Here is a 17,528-nt window from a genome sequence, read left to right as displayed (position 1 = left end):
CAACAAACATTATAGAATGGTATTCACTGAATGGCCTGTGAACCAAGACATGTTGTTGAACAATGTTTGGTTTTCAGAGAAAGCACATTTTCACCTAGGCAGGGTTGTTAATAAACAAATTGTACATTTTTGGGCTTTTGAAAATCTACATGCGCTTCATGAAAAGGTGCATCCAAGAATTACGGTATGGGCCACTATCTCAAGTCATGGGGTAAGAGGGCAATTCTTTTTTGAACAGACTGTGAACACTAAATGTTATCTAAACATGCTGTGTAATAATTTTGTTCCTCAGCTTCTTGCAAAATGGTTTCAATTAGAAAAGAGTGGTTCATGCAGTATGGAGCCAGACCACACACAACAAAACAAATATTGTTTTATACTTCTGCATGAAAGTTTTAATGCAGATGTCATTTCAAACAGATTTCTTTATGTTTTGCATGTGAACAGAACTGGCCCTCAAACAGTCCTGTTTTGAATCTGTGAGATTATTTTCTTTGGGGATTTCTAATAGAACATTTTTTCCCTAAGCATCCTCGTACAGTGATGGAACTGCAAATGCTGATCATTGAGGCCAGCAACGAGATAACCGAGGTTATGTGTCATTGAGTTTTTAACAACATAGGAGTTCATGTTGAAGAAGTACCTGGGTGTGATATTGAAGAGGTCATATTGAACATGTGATAAGCAGAACACAATCTCCAGGTATATAGAGTTATCATAAAAGAATGGTGCGGTTTTGAACATGGTTTAAATTAAAACAGAATTACTTACAGTTTATGTTTTTTATTTTTCAAATTTGTCGTCTCAAACATTTTTAAACATAATTAATAAATTTCAATATGTGCGCCCTTAGTCGCTCAACAAATGTCCAAACGATACTCAACTTCTCTCCAAACATTAGTTAATATTTCTTCGTTAATGGTTGTTGTTGCTTCATTAATTCTGTTTTTTAAGCGATTTAGGTTGCGAATTTTTTGTGTATAAACAACGCTTTTGATGTACCCCCACAAGAAAAAATCGCAAGGTGTCAGGTCTGGGCTCCTTGGAGGCCAAAGTATGGGTCCTTGTCGACCTATCCATCGATCTCCAAATTTTTCGTTCAAAGCTTCCGTGACCAATGCATTGAAGTTTGGGGGAGCACCATCTTGTTGGAAATGAAGTCGATGAATGTTTTTGAGTTCATCCGGCTGAATAAAGCAATAATCGGTTAACATGTCAAGATACACAACTCCATTAATTGTTTTTTCAGTAAAGAAGAAAGGCCATTAACATTAACTTTACGCTAATCGCGTTGTTTCTCAATAATTGCGTGTGGGTTTTCAGAGCCCCATATTCGTGAATTGTGTCTGTTAACGCATCCATTTACATGGAATGTAGATTTGTCTGTAAAAATTATATCGTCTAAAAATGATTCGTTTTCACTTATTCTGTCCCAACATTTCAACAGCGAAATTGTAACGTTTTACACCATCATCGGGTTTCAATTCCTGCAGTATCTGGATTTTATAAGCGTGTAATTTCAGTTTTTTATGTAAAACTTTGTGAACTGTTGGATTTTGGAATACCGTATTCGACGCTTTGACGGGGGCCAGGACTTCTAATTGCCGATTGTCTAATTAGTTCAACCGTTTCGTCTGGTACACTTTGTCTGGCGGTTGATTTCTGTTTCTTAACCGATCCAGTTTTTTTGAATTGTTTGAACCAACGTGTTATGTTATTTTTGTGTGGTGGATCTCTTCCGAATTCACGTCTAAACGCACGTTGAACTAAAATTATGGATTTTAATTCAGCCATCAATAAAATACACTTGGCTTTGTCTTTATCCGAGAACATAGTAACTCACTAAACTCACCGCAGCAATAATACAAGAACTGAGATTGTGGTTACAAGAGCTAATAAACAAACTTTTGGGTTGGAGGCTTTCAGGGATACCAATATAACATCTAGAAATTTCCCTACAATCTTCCTATGAATTACTGAAACCGCACCATTCTTTTATGATAACCGGTATAGTAAACACATATTTTACTATTCTGTATTGTGATTTAAATAAATATTTTTTCACAAAACCAAATGTTTGATCATTTCGTGCACCACTCTGTAGTTTAAATATTTAAAACTTAAATATTTTTTTAAAACTTATTAAATAATTTAATAACTTTTTCAATTGTTTTGTTTTCAGTCTGGCACTACTGGTACTACATTAACAGTGATGTTACCACCAGAGAATATATCACCATGTATTGATATTACTGTAACTGGTGGTAATAACACTGTTATTACACCAGTAATTACTCCATTAAATCAGTGTAATATTTCTGCACCACCACCACCACCTCCGCCTCCTTCACAGCCTTCACATGTAGTAATGACAGGGTTACAAAATGTTGGTGGTTTAGACCAAGCTGCTTTTCGACAACCTAGTCATTTGCAGCATCTCATGGTAAGTTTCCATTTTTTTTTATTTATGAACTCTTTGATAGATTAATTGTGCTTTAATATTTTATTTTATTTTATTTTAAAAAAGCAGACAAGATTATTGTAAATGTATTTGAGGATGCAAAGTGGTTAGTTGAGAATAGTAATTGTAAAGGATATTTAATAAATAATGCACTGTCTTTTATGCTCACATATATTTTATTTTGTGCAACATCTCTGAACAATTCTTCCAGCGAGTATCATAGTTTTCCTACATTTTGAAAAATTTCTTATTCCTTTCATTCAAACTTTACATACACCAGATAACTGCTGTAGAAAATGTTTCCCACCCTAAAAAGGAAACACTGTCTGCACTTAGGCGTTTTTAATTTTAGTAACAAGTCTTTCTCTGGTAGACTTAATGTGTAATCTTTATGGTGTATGAGAAAACAATTTCCTTTATTCATCAAATTTGTTATAATTTTCTCTAATTGTGGTTGTGCATTATCATCCAAAGTGATTGGCTCATCTGAGCAACCCTAGTCAGTTTTAGTCAAAAAAAAAAAAATGTATTTATTCTACACAATATTATTTTCAGTATTTTGTAATAATAATTATAACTAAATAATTGGATGCTGTCATAACTTTTCCACTTGAAAGTGTAATTATCATGATGATTCTTCAGTAATTATCGGCAGAGGTCATTTGCCTGATCTTTGATTGTGTTCATTATTATTTTCTGGGTCACAAGGAGGCTGATACTCAATATATTTAACTACTATTTCAATTATAGTTCAAAAACTTTATTAGTAGTAATAATCAGTCCAAAAGTTTTCTTTTCAACTCATTGTTTTTCAAAATCCAGTCTGATGTTGCCCGATTCCAAGTATTTTGGGATATTTTCTTTTATGTTCCTTGGTAATCTTCAAGGAAGTCCGTTAACAGCTTATCTAAAGTTATCTTAGATCAACTGTTGATATTTTTAGTAGTTTTTGGCATTGGGTCATTTTTTATCATTACATGTTCTTCACAAAAAATAAAAAAATTACTTAATTGGAAAGTGAGGTGCAATCTACTACTCTTTTATCCATCAAGTTGGAAAAAGTAAACGTACTCAAAAAGACAGCACATAGATTTAAACACAAAAAGGTTAAATTAACATGTTTTGAAATATTTATATTTACTACATTTAAAAAAAATATATTCAATTTTGTTATTGTTAAAACAAAAATAAAACATCAATTTATACCGCACAGTAAGAATGTAAACAAACAAAATCACTGTGACTGCAAATATTCTAATGTTTATTTCATAATTCATCACAAGTATGTAGAGATAACTATGTAATATTATGTTTGTTATTTAAAAACGCTTGAATAATACAGTGAAGGAATAAAAAAATTAGTTGGTGGATCAAAGTCGAATTAAGCACTGAAGGGAAGTTTGACTAAAAAATTATCAGTGAGAGGGTTAAAGGTTTTCAACTGTTGACAATGACGAATTACATAAGTAAGTTTCAGATGCCATTACATTTGTAACTTAAGGAAGCTATAAGTTACTATACTTCAAGGAAAAATATTAAGTGCCTCTTCCTTTTATCTAATAATGCATTTATATATTGATTTTTTTTATAATTATGATTACACAAACAGCAAATTTACGTTTTGTTACAATAAAATATTTTCTAATGTTTTTTTTTTATATTAGTATGCTTGTGCAGTAATTCAATAAGTGCTTTTAATAATTGTGTGGGTAATTTGTGTAAAAGTTTATTTTTTTATTTATACCTTGATAAAAATTGAACAAATATTATGTTATATTGTCAAAATTATTTTTAAAAAAATCTGATCTGGACAACATATGACTTCCTTGTATGTCTATTAAATTTTACACATTTAAAAAAAAAAATGAAAACTAGGAAAAATTAGGGTTCAAATACAGAGATAGAAGAACAATTGCTAACATTTACAAGAACCAAACAGCAACAGTAATAATTGAAGAACATAAGAAAGAAGCTGTAATAAAAAAGGGAGTCCGACAAGGATGTTCCCTATCTCTGTTACTTTTTAATCTTTACATAGAACTAGCAGTTAATGATTTTAAAGAACAATTTAGATCCGGAGTAACAGTACAAGGTGAAAAGATAAAGGTACTACGATTTGCTGATGGTATAGTAAATCTAGCTGAGAGAAAAAAGGATTTAGTAGGAACAGTGATGTCCTACACAAAATGAAGTCATACAAAAAACTACCGCATGAAAATAAACAAGAACAAAAAAGTAATGAAATGTAGTAGAAATAATGAAGATGAACCACTGAATGTGAAAATAGGCGGAGAAAAGATTATGGAGGTAGAAGAATTTTGTTATTTGGGAAGTAGAATTACTAAAAATGGACGAAGCAGAGCGATATAAAATGCTGAATAGCACAGACAAAACGAGCCTTCAGTCAGAAATATAATTTCTTTACATCAAAAATTAATTTAAACGTCAGGAAAAGATTTTTGAAAGTATATGCTTGGAGCGTCGCTTTATGTAGAAGTGAAACTTGGACGATTGGAGTACCTGAGAAGAAAAGATTAGAAACTTTTGAAATGTGGTGCTATAGGAGAATGTTAAAAATCAGGTGGGTGGATAAAGTGACAAATGAAGAGGTGTTGCAGCAAATCGATGAAGAAAGAAGCATTTGGAAAAATATAGTTATAAGAAGAGAGACTTATAGGCTACATATTAAGGCATCCTGGAATAGTTGCTTTATTATTGGAGGGACAGGTAGAAGGAAAAAATTATGCAGGCAGGCAATGTTTGGAATATGTAAAACAAATTGTTAGGGATGTAGGATGTATACCGAAATGAATCGACTAGCAGCACTAGATAGGGAATCTTGGAGAGCTGTATCAAACCAGTCAAATGACTGAAGACTAAAAAAAAAAACCAGTAGTGACTAATTATCTGATTAAAAAATATTAGCTTATCAAATTACATGTTTCCTAATGTTCAATTAACATCATTTTTTGTTACATTTATGTTTTAAAAAGGGGCTTAATTGCATTGATTACTTGAGCAATAAGCCAAAATTAAAGCTGAATTCATTTAGCTTTCTTATTCAGGAAATGGTTACCATTATTGCCATCCATTATTAACCTGTCATTTTGGTCAAAGATCAGTTTCCAATCCATTTAAAGGTGTTAGTAGTTAACATTTTACCCAAAGATTGGTATAAAAAAAACTTTATTAACCATTTGTTCCTCAAATAATCAAAGTTATAAGTAGCCCTTCCTTGTTTTTTTGTATCGCTCTGCTATTTTTACTACAGTGTTACAGTTTCCTCATTATGTTAAGACTGTTATGTTTGAATAACCTCTGTTTGAAAGATTTATCCAATAATAGAGGTGCTAGAGCTACTGCATTTTCCTTCAGTTTTCTTTTCATTGCTCTGACTTTTTTTTTGCTTGGTCGATAAATTAATTCACATAAGCTTGGTGCTTGCGCATTGGAATATGAAAATGGAAATTTTGTAGCATATGAAAAACACCATTCCTGATCAGGATTTTAACCTGGGATCTTCAGATGAAAGTCCCAGATGCTACCAAACCATCATCGAGATTAGCAAATTTTGTATTTTTGGAGTATCATATGCATTTATATCAGCAATTAACAAAAATCACCTATGAATCCACAAAAATTAAAAGCTGAATATATAACTTATTAATTTATATAAGAAAAATTAAAATCTGTGGATTCATCATCAGTTACCAAATGCTTTATCAGGTAATGGCTTATTTATATACTATTTCATAACTGTTGATAAATACATGAATTTGAAAAGCTTTTTTATAAATTAATGTTACAAATATAGTATGACATCATTGTAACTAATCAACATTTATCCAAAAATTACACACAATCATTTTTTTTAAATGCGTAGTCCAATTCAATAGACTCATTTATATATTTCAATGTATATTTTTATTAAAGGCTGCAAACTTCTCTTTTAGAATACTATTTTATTTTGATATTATTATTATTGATTATTTATTACTTTGAGAAATAATGTAATTTTATGTCCTTGTACAATGTTAATTAGCAATTCAGTAGTTTGTAGCGAGCGATAGCTGTATAACATAAAAATATTTAAAATGTTAAAAAAAAATATTTTCAATTTAAAATCAACAAAAATAAATTATTTTATCACATTCTCATTTATATTGCATATTCCTTTATCCTTAAACTTATTTTTAGTTCCTTGTATCAAGTAAAGGAAATATTGTAATCACAAAAAATTTCGGTTTTCAGATTTCAACTAAAATATTCATTTTAACCATCCCTGGATCCATTTTGACTGGTTTCAGTGTGATGTCTGTGTGTACATATATATATATCTCACTTAACAAAAACAGTTAGTTGTAGAATGATGAAATTTGGATTTAGGACTGTTGTATAACATCTAGTTGTGCACCACTCCTTTTGATTGCAATCGACTGGACCAAAAGTGTCCAAAAAGCTCGAAATCCAAAAAATTTGGATTTTGGACTTTTTCTTAACTGCAGTAATAAGCCCTCATTGAGAATTTTTCAACAATATATCACATGTGGTACTTCTTTTTACCGGTTCCAGAGTTATAGTCAAATACAATTTTTTATAATGAAAAATTTAGATCTCACAAGGGAAAGGCACATCAGTTCAAATCCGACTTAATTTCTTTTTTTCAACTTTTTTTTTTTAAATGTATTGATTTTTTAATTATTATTAGCCTTTGATTGAAAAAATAGTGAAATAAGATTTTATGTACTTTTCATTTTAATTCAAAGATTTTTACAGGGGTCAATAATTAATAAATCAATATATTTAAATTAAAAAAAAAAATATGTGTATGTAGTCGGTCGAACCGATGTGTACATGGTTACAGATCTGACACGTTTACACTTACACCGCATAACTACTTGAGCAACGTGAAATAAAATTAATATATAAACTAATATAAAATGATGATGCAGAAAACATAAAGAAATGTGATGCAGTTGTTTAACTGTCCACTTTATTAAAGAATTGGAGGAGATCGTATCTCACTTTCAAATAAAATAAGTTTAATTGAAGTGCAGTAAAAAAGTTGTATATGGAATTTAATAGGCGTACAAGGAAGACATATAGTGTCCACATCAGATTTTTTATTTTATTCGTTTTTCTGACTACCTACAATTGAGTGAACCTTTATTAATTTAAAGTATTCTCCTAAAGTTATTAACCAATCCCATCATTGTTGCAATACCTTGAAACATGATAGGCCTCTTTTGGGATCGCTTTTAGGTCCCATTTACAGATCTCATATATATAGTGTCCGTATACCTTTAATCTACCTTTAACCTATAAAGGTATACTACCTTTAATCTTGAAATTTTTTCTTCAAAAGAACATTTTAATTTATGAAATAAGAAATGTCATCTGCTAGTGCCAAGATGGGTGAGAAATATTGCTGAGATAGAATAGTTTCTTTTTTAGTTTCATCCAAAAAGTCATGAAATAAGAGTGATGTGTGCTGGCATTCAGTCTTGTTGTAGGACCAGCATTGCTATCTGTGACAATTAAAACATACAACTTTATGAATATATGCGATATGAATATCATCACATGACAAAAGAATTCTTGAATATGGTTGTTTGTCTGTTGATAGTTGTCCATCCTTAAATTACTTAAAATATTGCAACAGTGCAAATGGATTCTGAATTATTCTCTAAATGTTTTTTTTTTTTTTTTTTTTTTTTAATTTTATATGTTTCTACAAGTGTTTTACTACGTTTAAATAATTAAAATTATTTAACCCATAAGTGTCAGCAACCTCAGTTATCACAGAACACATTCTATTCATACTTGAACAAATACCTGTAATTCAATTAATAATCCCAATCAGATGATTCAATTGACATTAAATTTGTTACAGAGAATGCCATTGTGCAGCATCGCATACCAGGCGATGACACAATTTCTTGTTAGTATAATATTTAAAAAATTCTTGTTTTGAACAATATCAACGCTAATTCGTGAGACATATAACTTATTATTTTACTTAGGTTGCTGTTATATGGTAATTTGAAGAATCTATCACCAGCACAATTTGAAGTTTTAGTTGTATGTTTATTGATGTAGAGAGAGAATTGTGGATAACTTTGCTTTCAAATTGAATTTCCAAAGAATTGTGGTCTGGGGGATAATGGAATGGAATGGAATACAAAGGTAGAGGGGGTTTCACAAATTCTCCGTACAAATCACAGAACCTGGACAGTGTCCCTTGCTGCTGTGTGATTCTATAATCGGGCATGTTTAATGGTTTATTTTTAATGACGAGTCTAAGTTTTAAGTTGTGTTATTTTATATTTTAAGGACGGATTTATTAGCATTCCAGTTCGATTTTTACCAGCGTTCTCGAACCCATTTTATGGTCCGACTGCGGGAGGCTAGGCGTTTTGAAACCTGTTCTCCCGACGTGATTCCCCTTCAGACCGTCCACTGAAGTCCTTTCGTTGCTAACGCTTCATAGGCTAGCAGGAATACGCCACTACAGGGCACTACTGTGTGAAGGGAGCAATGCGCATCCTTCTCCAGAGGGAGTCGCAATTGCTGATTTAATTTAATTTAATTGTAAGTGTTTTTAGGAATGGATAAGGAGAAAATCTTCATCCACTTCTTTTATGGCTGCTCTTCTCGGTGCATCTCTGCTGGGCCTGGGGAATAAATAGTAAAACTAATTAATGTATATATTTTTTTAATTGTTGTATAAATTATTTTTCAGGTTGAAGAGATTCCACCTCCTAAAGCAGATTTTTCAGCTCCCCCTCCTTATGATTTAGCAACTAAGTTGCCATCATATGAAGAAGTTCAGCGGGAGAAAACACTTCAAGGAGAATTGCCTTTACCAAGGGTAATATTGCTGCTAATTATTTTTTTTTTTTTTTTGAGTCCATCTACAGTAGTTTTCAAATTATCAAAAAACTCCCAGTGTTCGTATTAATTTCATCATATCTGAAAATGTACTTTCAATTGGGATCAAATTGTTTTATAAGATTTTGATTATCTGCCAATTTAATAGCTTCACTATTTTTTCTAACTGAAATAAAAATTATTCAACATAATCATTGATTTATTTTAAAAAAAATTAAATTAACAATTCAATTGCACAAAATAACTGCAAAATAGTAACAGTAATAAAAAATTGTATGACTAATTGTTGTAAGTTATATACTATAGATATATACTTAACATATTATCTCAAACACTTAAACATTGCTATTATGAATATTAATTATATTCACTATATTATTATGCAAGATTTGTTTAAGTTTCTGTAAAAATGCTGCTTGTATTTATTGCAGTAAAATTACTGTAGGATTGTACCGTTTAAATTTTTATTTTATTTACTTTTAACAATAAAGTTTTAAATTTCTCAATTTTATTAAAAGATTATACATTTAAAATATTTACTATTTTTCTGGTTAAGTGTTGTTCTTCTATATAAATATTAGTACGACTGTTATTTACTATTTATTTGTTTAATAGGGTCCTGCTTCACATCACCGTCAACAGACATTGGCATTTCTCGCCATCGATACAGAAGCAGGAGATGCTGATGGTGAAAATAGTCTTTTGGGAACAGATTTTATGTTTGCCATGGCTTTTTTTGGTAGGTTTTTCTTTTGATATTTATTAAAATGATTATTATATAAAATGAAATAAAAAATTATTTTGTTTTAGATACTTTATTTAAGTTTATAAGCCTTTCCTAAAAAGACCTGACTTTTCCCATTCAGGATGTCATAAGTTTCTAAAAAATTATTTAAATCAATTCTATTTCTGTAATCTGAATCTTTGCAGTATACTTAAAAATAATACATGAACACAGTTTTTACTAACCAGATTTTAGAAAGATTATTTTCTATATTAGATCACTTGGGAATGTGATTTTGTTTTACCATTTTATAATAATTGTATAAATACCAATGCAGTAAGAGGTAGGTAATCTGATATTAGACAAAAGTGTAGAATGAAATGATTCCCTTAACTTGAAAAAAAGTTCCCTTTTTTTATGAAAAAAAAAACATTTATTGTTTATGTATTCTTATACTGTTATACAAGATCTGTTCAGAGAACAACCGAACATTTTTAATTACATGCCAACAGAGGTATTTAGTGTCATGTAGTTAGCAGCATTGTTTCATATAACCTCCTCTGTAACCACATGTTCTTGGATTGTTAATATCTCATTTAGTTTTTGTTATTGTTATTTGAGTGCAACGTATTTAAGGGTTAATAATGAGTTTTTTAATGTACTATTTTCAGGAGCAACGATGCAATGTAAAATTTTGAATGAAACTAGGGAAAACTTTCACAAAAACAATTCAGCTTTTAAAACAACTTACGGATATAAGCTTTGGGTTGTACGCAATGTTACAAATAGTTCTCATGATTTAAAAATGGTCATCAGAAAATCAACAATCTGGTGCGTGCAGATCGTCAGTTAGCTGTCAGAAAACTTTCAGAAGAGGTTAGCATCTCGATTGGATTATGCCATGACATTTTGTCTGAAAAATTGAACATGCATTAACTTGCAACAAAGTTTGTTCCTTGTTTGATGACCGAACAGCTGAAAGAACATCGAGTGGATGTTTGTCAGCAACTTCTTGAACAAACCGATGATGAAACTTTAATGCAAAGGATCATAACAGGAGATAAAAGCTGGGTTTATGGCTACAAAACAAAAGTTCAATTATCACAATGGATTGGCAAAGGATCTCTATGCTCCAAGGAAGCACATCAGTCTTGTTCCAATGTCAAAGTGTTGTTTTCTTTTCTTTTTTTTTATTTTAATAGATTTGTACATTTTGAATTCATGCCTCAAGGTAAAATGGTGTACTGTATGTCAGTACATACAGTAAAAATGCCTTGATAGTTCAAGGCATTTTTCTACAGTTACATAAAAAAATCTATAAATAGAGATCAGAGTTGTGGCGAGACAACTCAAGGTCTTTCTCCATGACAATGCGCCCTTACACTCAACTTTCTCAATTCATTAGTTTTGTGGCAAAAATCAGATGAGTGTCCTCCCTCAGCCTCTCTACTCGCTAGACCTGGCTCCTTGCAATTTTTTCTTATTACCAAAATTAAAATCAATGAGAAGGATGCTGTTGTTTTGAAACTATTGATAATAATGTTAGAGCAAATTCATCATGAACTGTAAAGGCCATTTCAAATGAAGCTTTCCAGGACTGCTAAGCGAAGTGGAAAGATCGTTGGGAATAATGTGTGATTAGGGCAGGAGCGTACTTTAAAGGGAACAAAGACCAATAACCTGTAAAATAAATAATAAAGTTTAAAAAGTAAAGTTCAGTTATTTTCCAAACAGACCTTGTACAATACTTTTCAAAGGTAATAAATGAAATTATACGTATCAGCTTAACTAAAGCTATTGTAACCTGGTAAGGTTAAAGAGTAATAGTATATATCCTCCCTGTATAATAAATTGTAAGAGAAATACTGAAAACATGAAAATTGCAGTAACTTGAGACCTAATTGATCTTCTGGGTCTGACAATGACTTAAAACACTTAGAGAATCAAGTCACACCTTACGAGGCTTCACCAAAAAATGTTTCTAACTCTGGCTACAAAGCAGCCAAGGGCCTAGCCGGTGTTTAAAAATAAAATAACTAATTTTTTTTTTCTAATTCAATTTTTCATTTTATTTTTGGAACCATATATGCATCTTTTAATTTTGATAACAGCCATTCACTAATATACACTTGTTTCATTCTTTCCAATTTCATATTTTTCAGTTCTTACAATAATTGCTCCACCCCATTACTTTTTACTTTCCTTTTTAAAGTTTTTGATGGGAACATAGTTTTATTTTTCCTTCTAGAATTATTCAATTTTCAATCCTGTTAGTTTTACTATTTGTTATAGTGTTATTATTATTATTTTACAATGAGTATTTCTATAATTGTTATGCCTTTCTCCTATCCTCCTTTCCTTCCTTCTCTTCTCTCTTTTTTGTTTTTCTTGTTTTTAAGAAAGACATGTAAACAAATCATATGTGAGAAAGAAATTAGGAAGAATTATACAAGAGAGTGAGAAGAGTAAGAAAAAAGGAAAGAGGAAGGATTATGTGAACAAATATTGTTGGAATATAAAGTGAAATTTGTTTAATTACATGTGTAGTTATAAATTATAAGTGTTATAAGCTGTTATAAAAATGTATATTAAATATATACTCATATATTTTTTAAATAATCTTTAATATTTATCCTTCTTTTTCTGCCTTCTCTTTATTTTTTGTCTTTCTTGTTTTTATTGCCATTATTTCAATACCTGTCTAAATTATTACTTCTAGGCATTTCCTTTTTACTGTTTTCAGACTAATTGCTTCTATTACTTTTTATTTCTCTTTTAGGTAGGAAGGTTTTCTAATTTTTTTTTTCATTTCATCCATTTTCAATTCTGCTATGCTTAATAGTTCAACATCTATCAACATAATTATTATCATAAATACTTCCTGTCTCATCTGATATAGTAAGAATTTGTTCAACTTATCTATTATTGCATCTACTTTCTGATATATTAGAACTCATCATTACATTAATGTAACGTACAATATGTGCCAAAATATACAGTACTGGATTTTGCGTATGTTCGTTCATCGGCGTATTGTTGCCACAGCATTATGTGTTGTTAGTAGTGCAAAGAACATGGTGCTGTAAGGCTGGAGTTGAAAATGGGTCTCACGACTGAGGAAAAAGTTTTCGTTGTGAAGTATTATTTTTGCTTGTATGAAAATGACAAACAAGGCAGACCGAGTTTGAAGTTAGTGGTGGAACAATATCATGAACAATTTAATAAAGCGGCACCGAGCAACACAGTTATGCTGTTTATCGTTATGAAATTTCATCATACTGGTAATGTATTGTGTAAACGGAAGGGAAGATCTGGTAACTGTGTTCACAAATTAGATTTATGACATGTCCTCGATCAGGTTTTGGAGTCACTTAAACAAATTCCTTGAAATGAACATCAGCAATACACCACTTCGGCGATTATTTAAAGACGTAGGTGGATTTCCGTACTGAATTCAGGTTGGACAATAAAAATAATACAGAATAACAGCTCCACTACTGTATATTTTGGCATATTCTGTATTACTACATTGATGTAATATATTTAATACATTATTAATATATTAATGTATTAATATATTATTGTATTATATATTAATACAGTATTAATGTATTACATTGCATTAATATATTTGTTACATTCATATAGTTTTTTCTCCTTAATACATAAATATTATATCAATATTTTAAAAAAGATATAATTTATCTTATCTTCCATTTATATATGTTCACATTAAATTTTATTTTGCATGAGTCATTAATCATTTATCAACGCAATATAATATGAAAATAATTTATCATTAATCCAGTAATTTAAAATTTGTTGATTATTAAAAATCAAAAATGGAGTATTCGGTTCTTGTAAAAATGTTTACATTTTAGGGTCCAGCTGGATCATCTTGACCAAAAAACATATGTATGTGTGTACATATGTCTTTGACCTTATATCTCAGTAGGATTGACCTAACTGATATTCTTTAAATTTGGCTCAAATGTTTCTATAAATGGGGCATTAATCATATTAATTTTTTTTTTCAGAATTCATTAAGGAAGGATAATGGAAAAAAACCAATTTCGATTTCCTTCAGAGGCACTTTAGATAAAACTTTATTAAAGCAAATTTTTTGCTTTTGCAATTTTTTTGCTATTATTGTATACAAAACATAAAAAAAAATTGTTTCACAAAGTGAACCCCACCTCTTAAAACTGAAATTGTGCTTGTTTATTCTTTTGGTCTCTCTCTCATTTTTTGAGTTTGTATATATAGAGCTATCAATGTGTTTTTGTTTGTTTTTTTTTTTATTATAGACCCCTGGGCCTGAATGCAGAAAAGTTTTTGAAAATTTAAAATATTTTTATTATAAAAGAAAAATTGTATTTTTCTTCATCACTTTAAGGACTGTTAACACTAAAGTAACTTTGACACTTATATTTGGACATTGACTTGTTTAATCTTTGATCTGTTAAAATTTTATTTATATGATATCAATTATAATTTAATCTTCTTTTATTTATGCAGCAAGTATTCAGTTTCAGTAATCAGTTCTGTTTAATATATTTTTATAGACTAGGTAAATTAAATGCAGTTGAGATTTAGTAGTACAAGTGACACCCTTTCGCTCTATTCACCACAGCCGTTGACTACATAGTGAACATTATCCTGACTTTTATTCCTTGTACATTAAATATTTTCTAAATATCATTACCATCATAAAAAAAAAAGATTGGGGCATTAATTTAAAGCAACAATACTTCCTTTTGCTGAAATTCAATTTTTTTCTTGATTGATTAGGAACAGGAATAGGAAGTCTGGCTTTACCCATTAAGACACCTCGGCCATTAGTTTGGATTTTTAAACAATCCGTAGATAGAAAACGTAAGAGTTCTTTGATAGTTCTGGCATTCAGGATCACAGGCACCATTTCTGACTATTAGAAAGTCCCTCAGATGGAACCAATTCAATTCCCATGACAATTGTTCAAAAAAGAAGTAATTAGAATAAGACAGAGAAGAAAAGAGGAAGGTTTAGTCCTCAGAAGGACTGCCTCTGATCAAAGTTGACCAGGACCATCTCCTCCTAGACTCAACAGAAAGACTTAAAAAATTTAGGAATTTTAAGATATCATCACTGTTGTGCTGATATTAATAGGATATTTATTTGATAATACGTAAATTTTTTTATATAAAATATATTTATATTTTTCAGTTGCATTTCTTTTCAATTGGATTGGATTTCTTTTGTTGATGTGCTTTTGTCATACTGTTGCTGCTCGTTACGGTGCTTTATCAGGATTTGGTCTTTCATTGGCAAAATGGACATTGATTGTTAAACATTCCACTGAATTCGCATCTCATGAAAACAGTTGGCTTTGGTGGCTCATAATGGCTTTTGGTAATTATAATCCTTTTTTTTTTTTTAATAGTTTATAATTTCATAAAAAGTTAAAATGTAAGGTAATATAAAATTCTTAAACTATGATCTGTAAAGTGAATAAAATGTTGTATAAATCTTGACATATTTCTATCTGTGTATTTGATTTTTTATGTTTCTGTTCAACAAAATGGTAGTTTTTTGTGTGAAATATTTAACATTTTGTTAAATTTTTTAAAAATATTGTATTTTTATTTAGTCCCTTATGTTTAGTACCGCTCTGCCTTTCATATAAATTGCTTGAGTTGAAATCCGAACAAATGTGTTTAATTAATTATAATTTTTCATATTTTTGTTTATGTAGAAGGCTGCATTTTGGAACATGGAGGCCAGATTACTAAAAGAAAAGCCTTTGGTTGAAAGAAAAAGTTACTAAATTTCATTCTGTCTTATTTGTGGTAGGAGTTTATTGAGGTAAACCTTCCAGCAGCAGCCTGGAAACCCAATTACTGTTATACAATTGTCTTGTTTATTCTAAAATCAGCAATTCTGAAATCAGCATATTCTCATTAATTGAGATACAGCAACTAAAGAACATGAGGAAGAGTTTCAAATTCAGTTTTATTTTATCAGATTATTAAAAAAAAAAACCAACAAACAACAAACCTTTGTTATGCAACAAAGGCTTGCATAATTTTTTTTGTGAAGCTGAAGAAAGTTTTTCAAAATCTTACATAGTTTTAGTCTTAGTTCTCACTAGTCTGTTGAAGACTAACCTTTCAACTGTCTACTATTTGGAGAAAAATAAAGTGAACATTAAAGTATGTAGTATGCAAATGGTTATGTAAAAAACATTATTTTACTCTTCGAGAAAAACTTTTTAAGATATGGAACATATGGTGACCAATAGCAAGCACAATTAAATGGCATCAATGATAACCCAATTGTTACTCAAATATCCAGAAATCATCATACAAAATTTTATTACAATCGAGCCAGTATCCAGTCTGATAGTATCAACAAAACAGTTGGTAAAAAAAAAATAGTCTTATTATCATTCACCCCTGAATAGTATTTCCCAATTATACAACCAAAGTCACAGTATATTGGAATCGTTTAATTATTAAAAGAACATGACTGTATCCAGAAACAAGAAAAAAGAAAAGAGTTTGTTTGCCCCTACCCCTTTATAGAGATTTGAATAAGACCAAGCACAATCAGAAAACATTTTAACTTGCTTAGGAGTACTAAATTATATGAAAAAAATTTGCCTATCCTTTGTGTAAAATTTTTAAATATGGAAAATGTAACATATATATCTTCATTCTGCCATCTTCCAATTGTGATCAAAATTTAATTGGTATCAGTACCTTATATTCAGAAATCATCATGTCAAATTTCATCCAAATTGTGTGCCCTGTTTGGAAATATCAAGAAAATAAACAGGAAGATATGTTTGTACATAAGTTTGTAAATACATTCTTCTGGAATCTTTTAGTGCTAAATTATTTTTTATTTTTTTGTTAGAGGGGAAACATTAAAATCTGCAATTCACCAAACATGTAAAATTTGACCTGATTAAACATTATTCATCTTTATTCAGTGTAACTGTAGCGGAAAGCAAAAACAAAGAAAAATCTTAAAATAAAGATACAGTTAATGTAAGGTAATAAAAATCTAGATAAAAAACATTCTCAATCGTTTTTTACTTTGGTTTACACTAGTAAAAGATTATATTTGAAAGTCATTTTATTATTGAATTTGCTGTTAATAATCGAAATAAGTTACTAATGTTATTAAATGATTAATCTGTTTCTCGTATTTTTTAATTTACAGTTATTTATGTAAATCATGAACAAATTACTACGGGAAACTAACTGCAACTGTTTTTTGTAATTATTTCTAGAAGAAGATAATAAAAAAAATTATGTAATTCTTACTATCTTATCAAATTGATAAAATGCCATTTTTTAACCTGAAAAAAATAGCATAACTAACCAAATCTTCTTTTTTTTCTTTGATGAATAAAACTATATTGCACTACGCAATTACTTTGCAAAATACTATAATTTTCTTTTTTTT

The 17,528-nt window shown here is 29.9% G+C and overlaps 1 protein-coding gene across 1 annotated transcript in view; it reads left to right on the top strand.

The window, feature by feature from the left end:
* Ndfip (Nedd4 family interacting protein) overlaps positions 1-17,528 on the top strand; it is a 49,831-nt gene that overhangs the window by 13,687 nt on the left and 18,616 nt on the right. Inside the window, exons 2-5 of the mRNA XM_075378672.1 lie at positions 2,183-2,443; positions 9,204-9,332; positions 9,968-10,091; positions 15,282-15,467. Coding sequence (XP_075234787.1) covers positions 2,183-2,443; positions 9,204-9,332; positions 9,968-10,091; positions 15,282-15,467 — 700 coding nt within the window. The remainder of the gene's footprint in view (positions 1-2,182; positions 2,444-9,203; positions 9,333-9,967; positions 10,092-15,281; positions 15,468-17,528) is intronic.

This window comes from Lycorma delicatula, chromosome 11, assembly GCF_047948215.1.
Source record: "Lycorma delicatula isolate Av1 chromosome 11, ASM4794821v1, whole genome shotgun sequence".
In the NCBI taxonomy this organism is placed as follows: Eukaryota; Metazoa; Arthropoda; class Insecta; order Hemiptera; family Fulgoridae; genus Lycorma; species Lycorma delicatula.
Note: the sequence above shows the minus strand (reverse complement) of the source record. Positions and strands in the feature narration are given on the sequence as shown.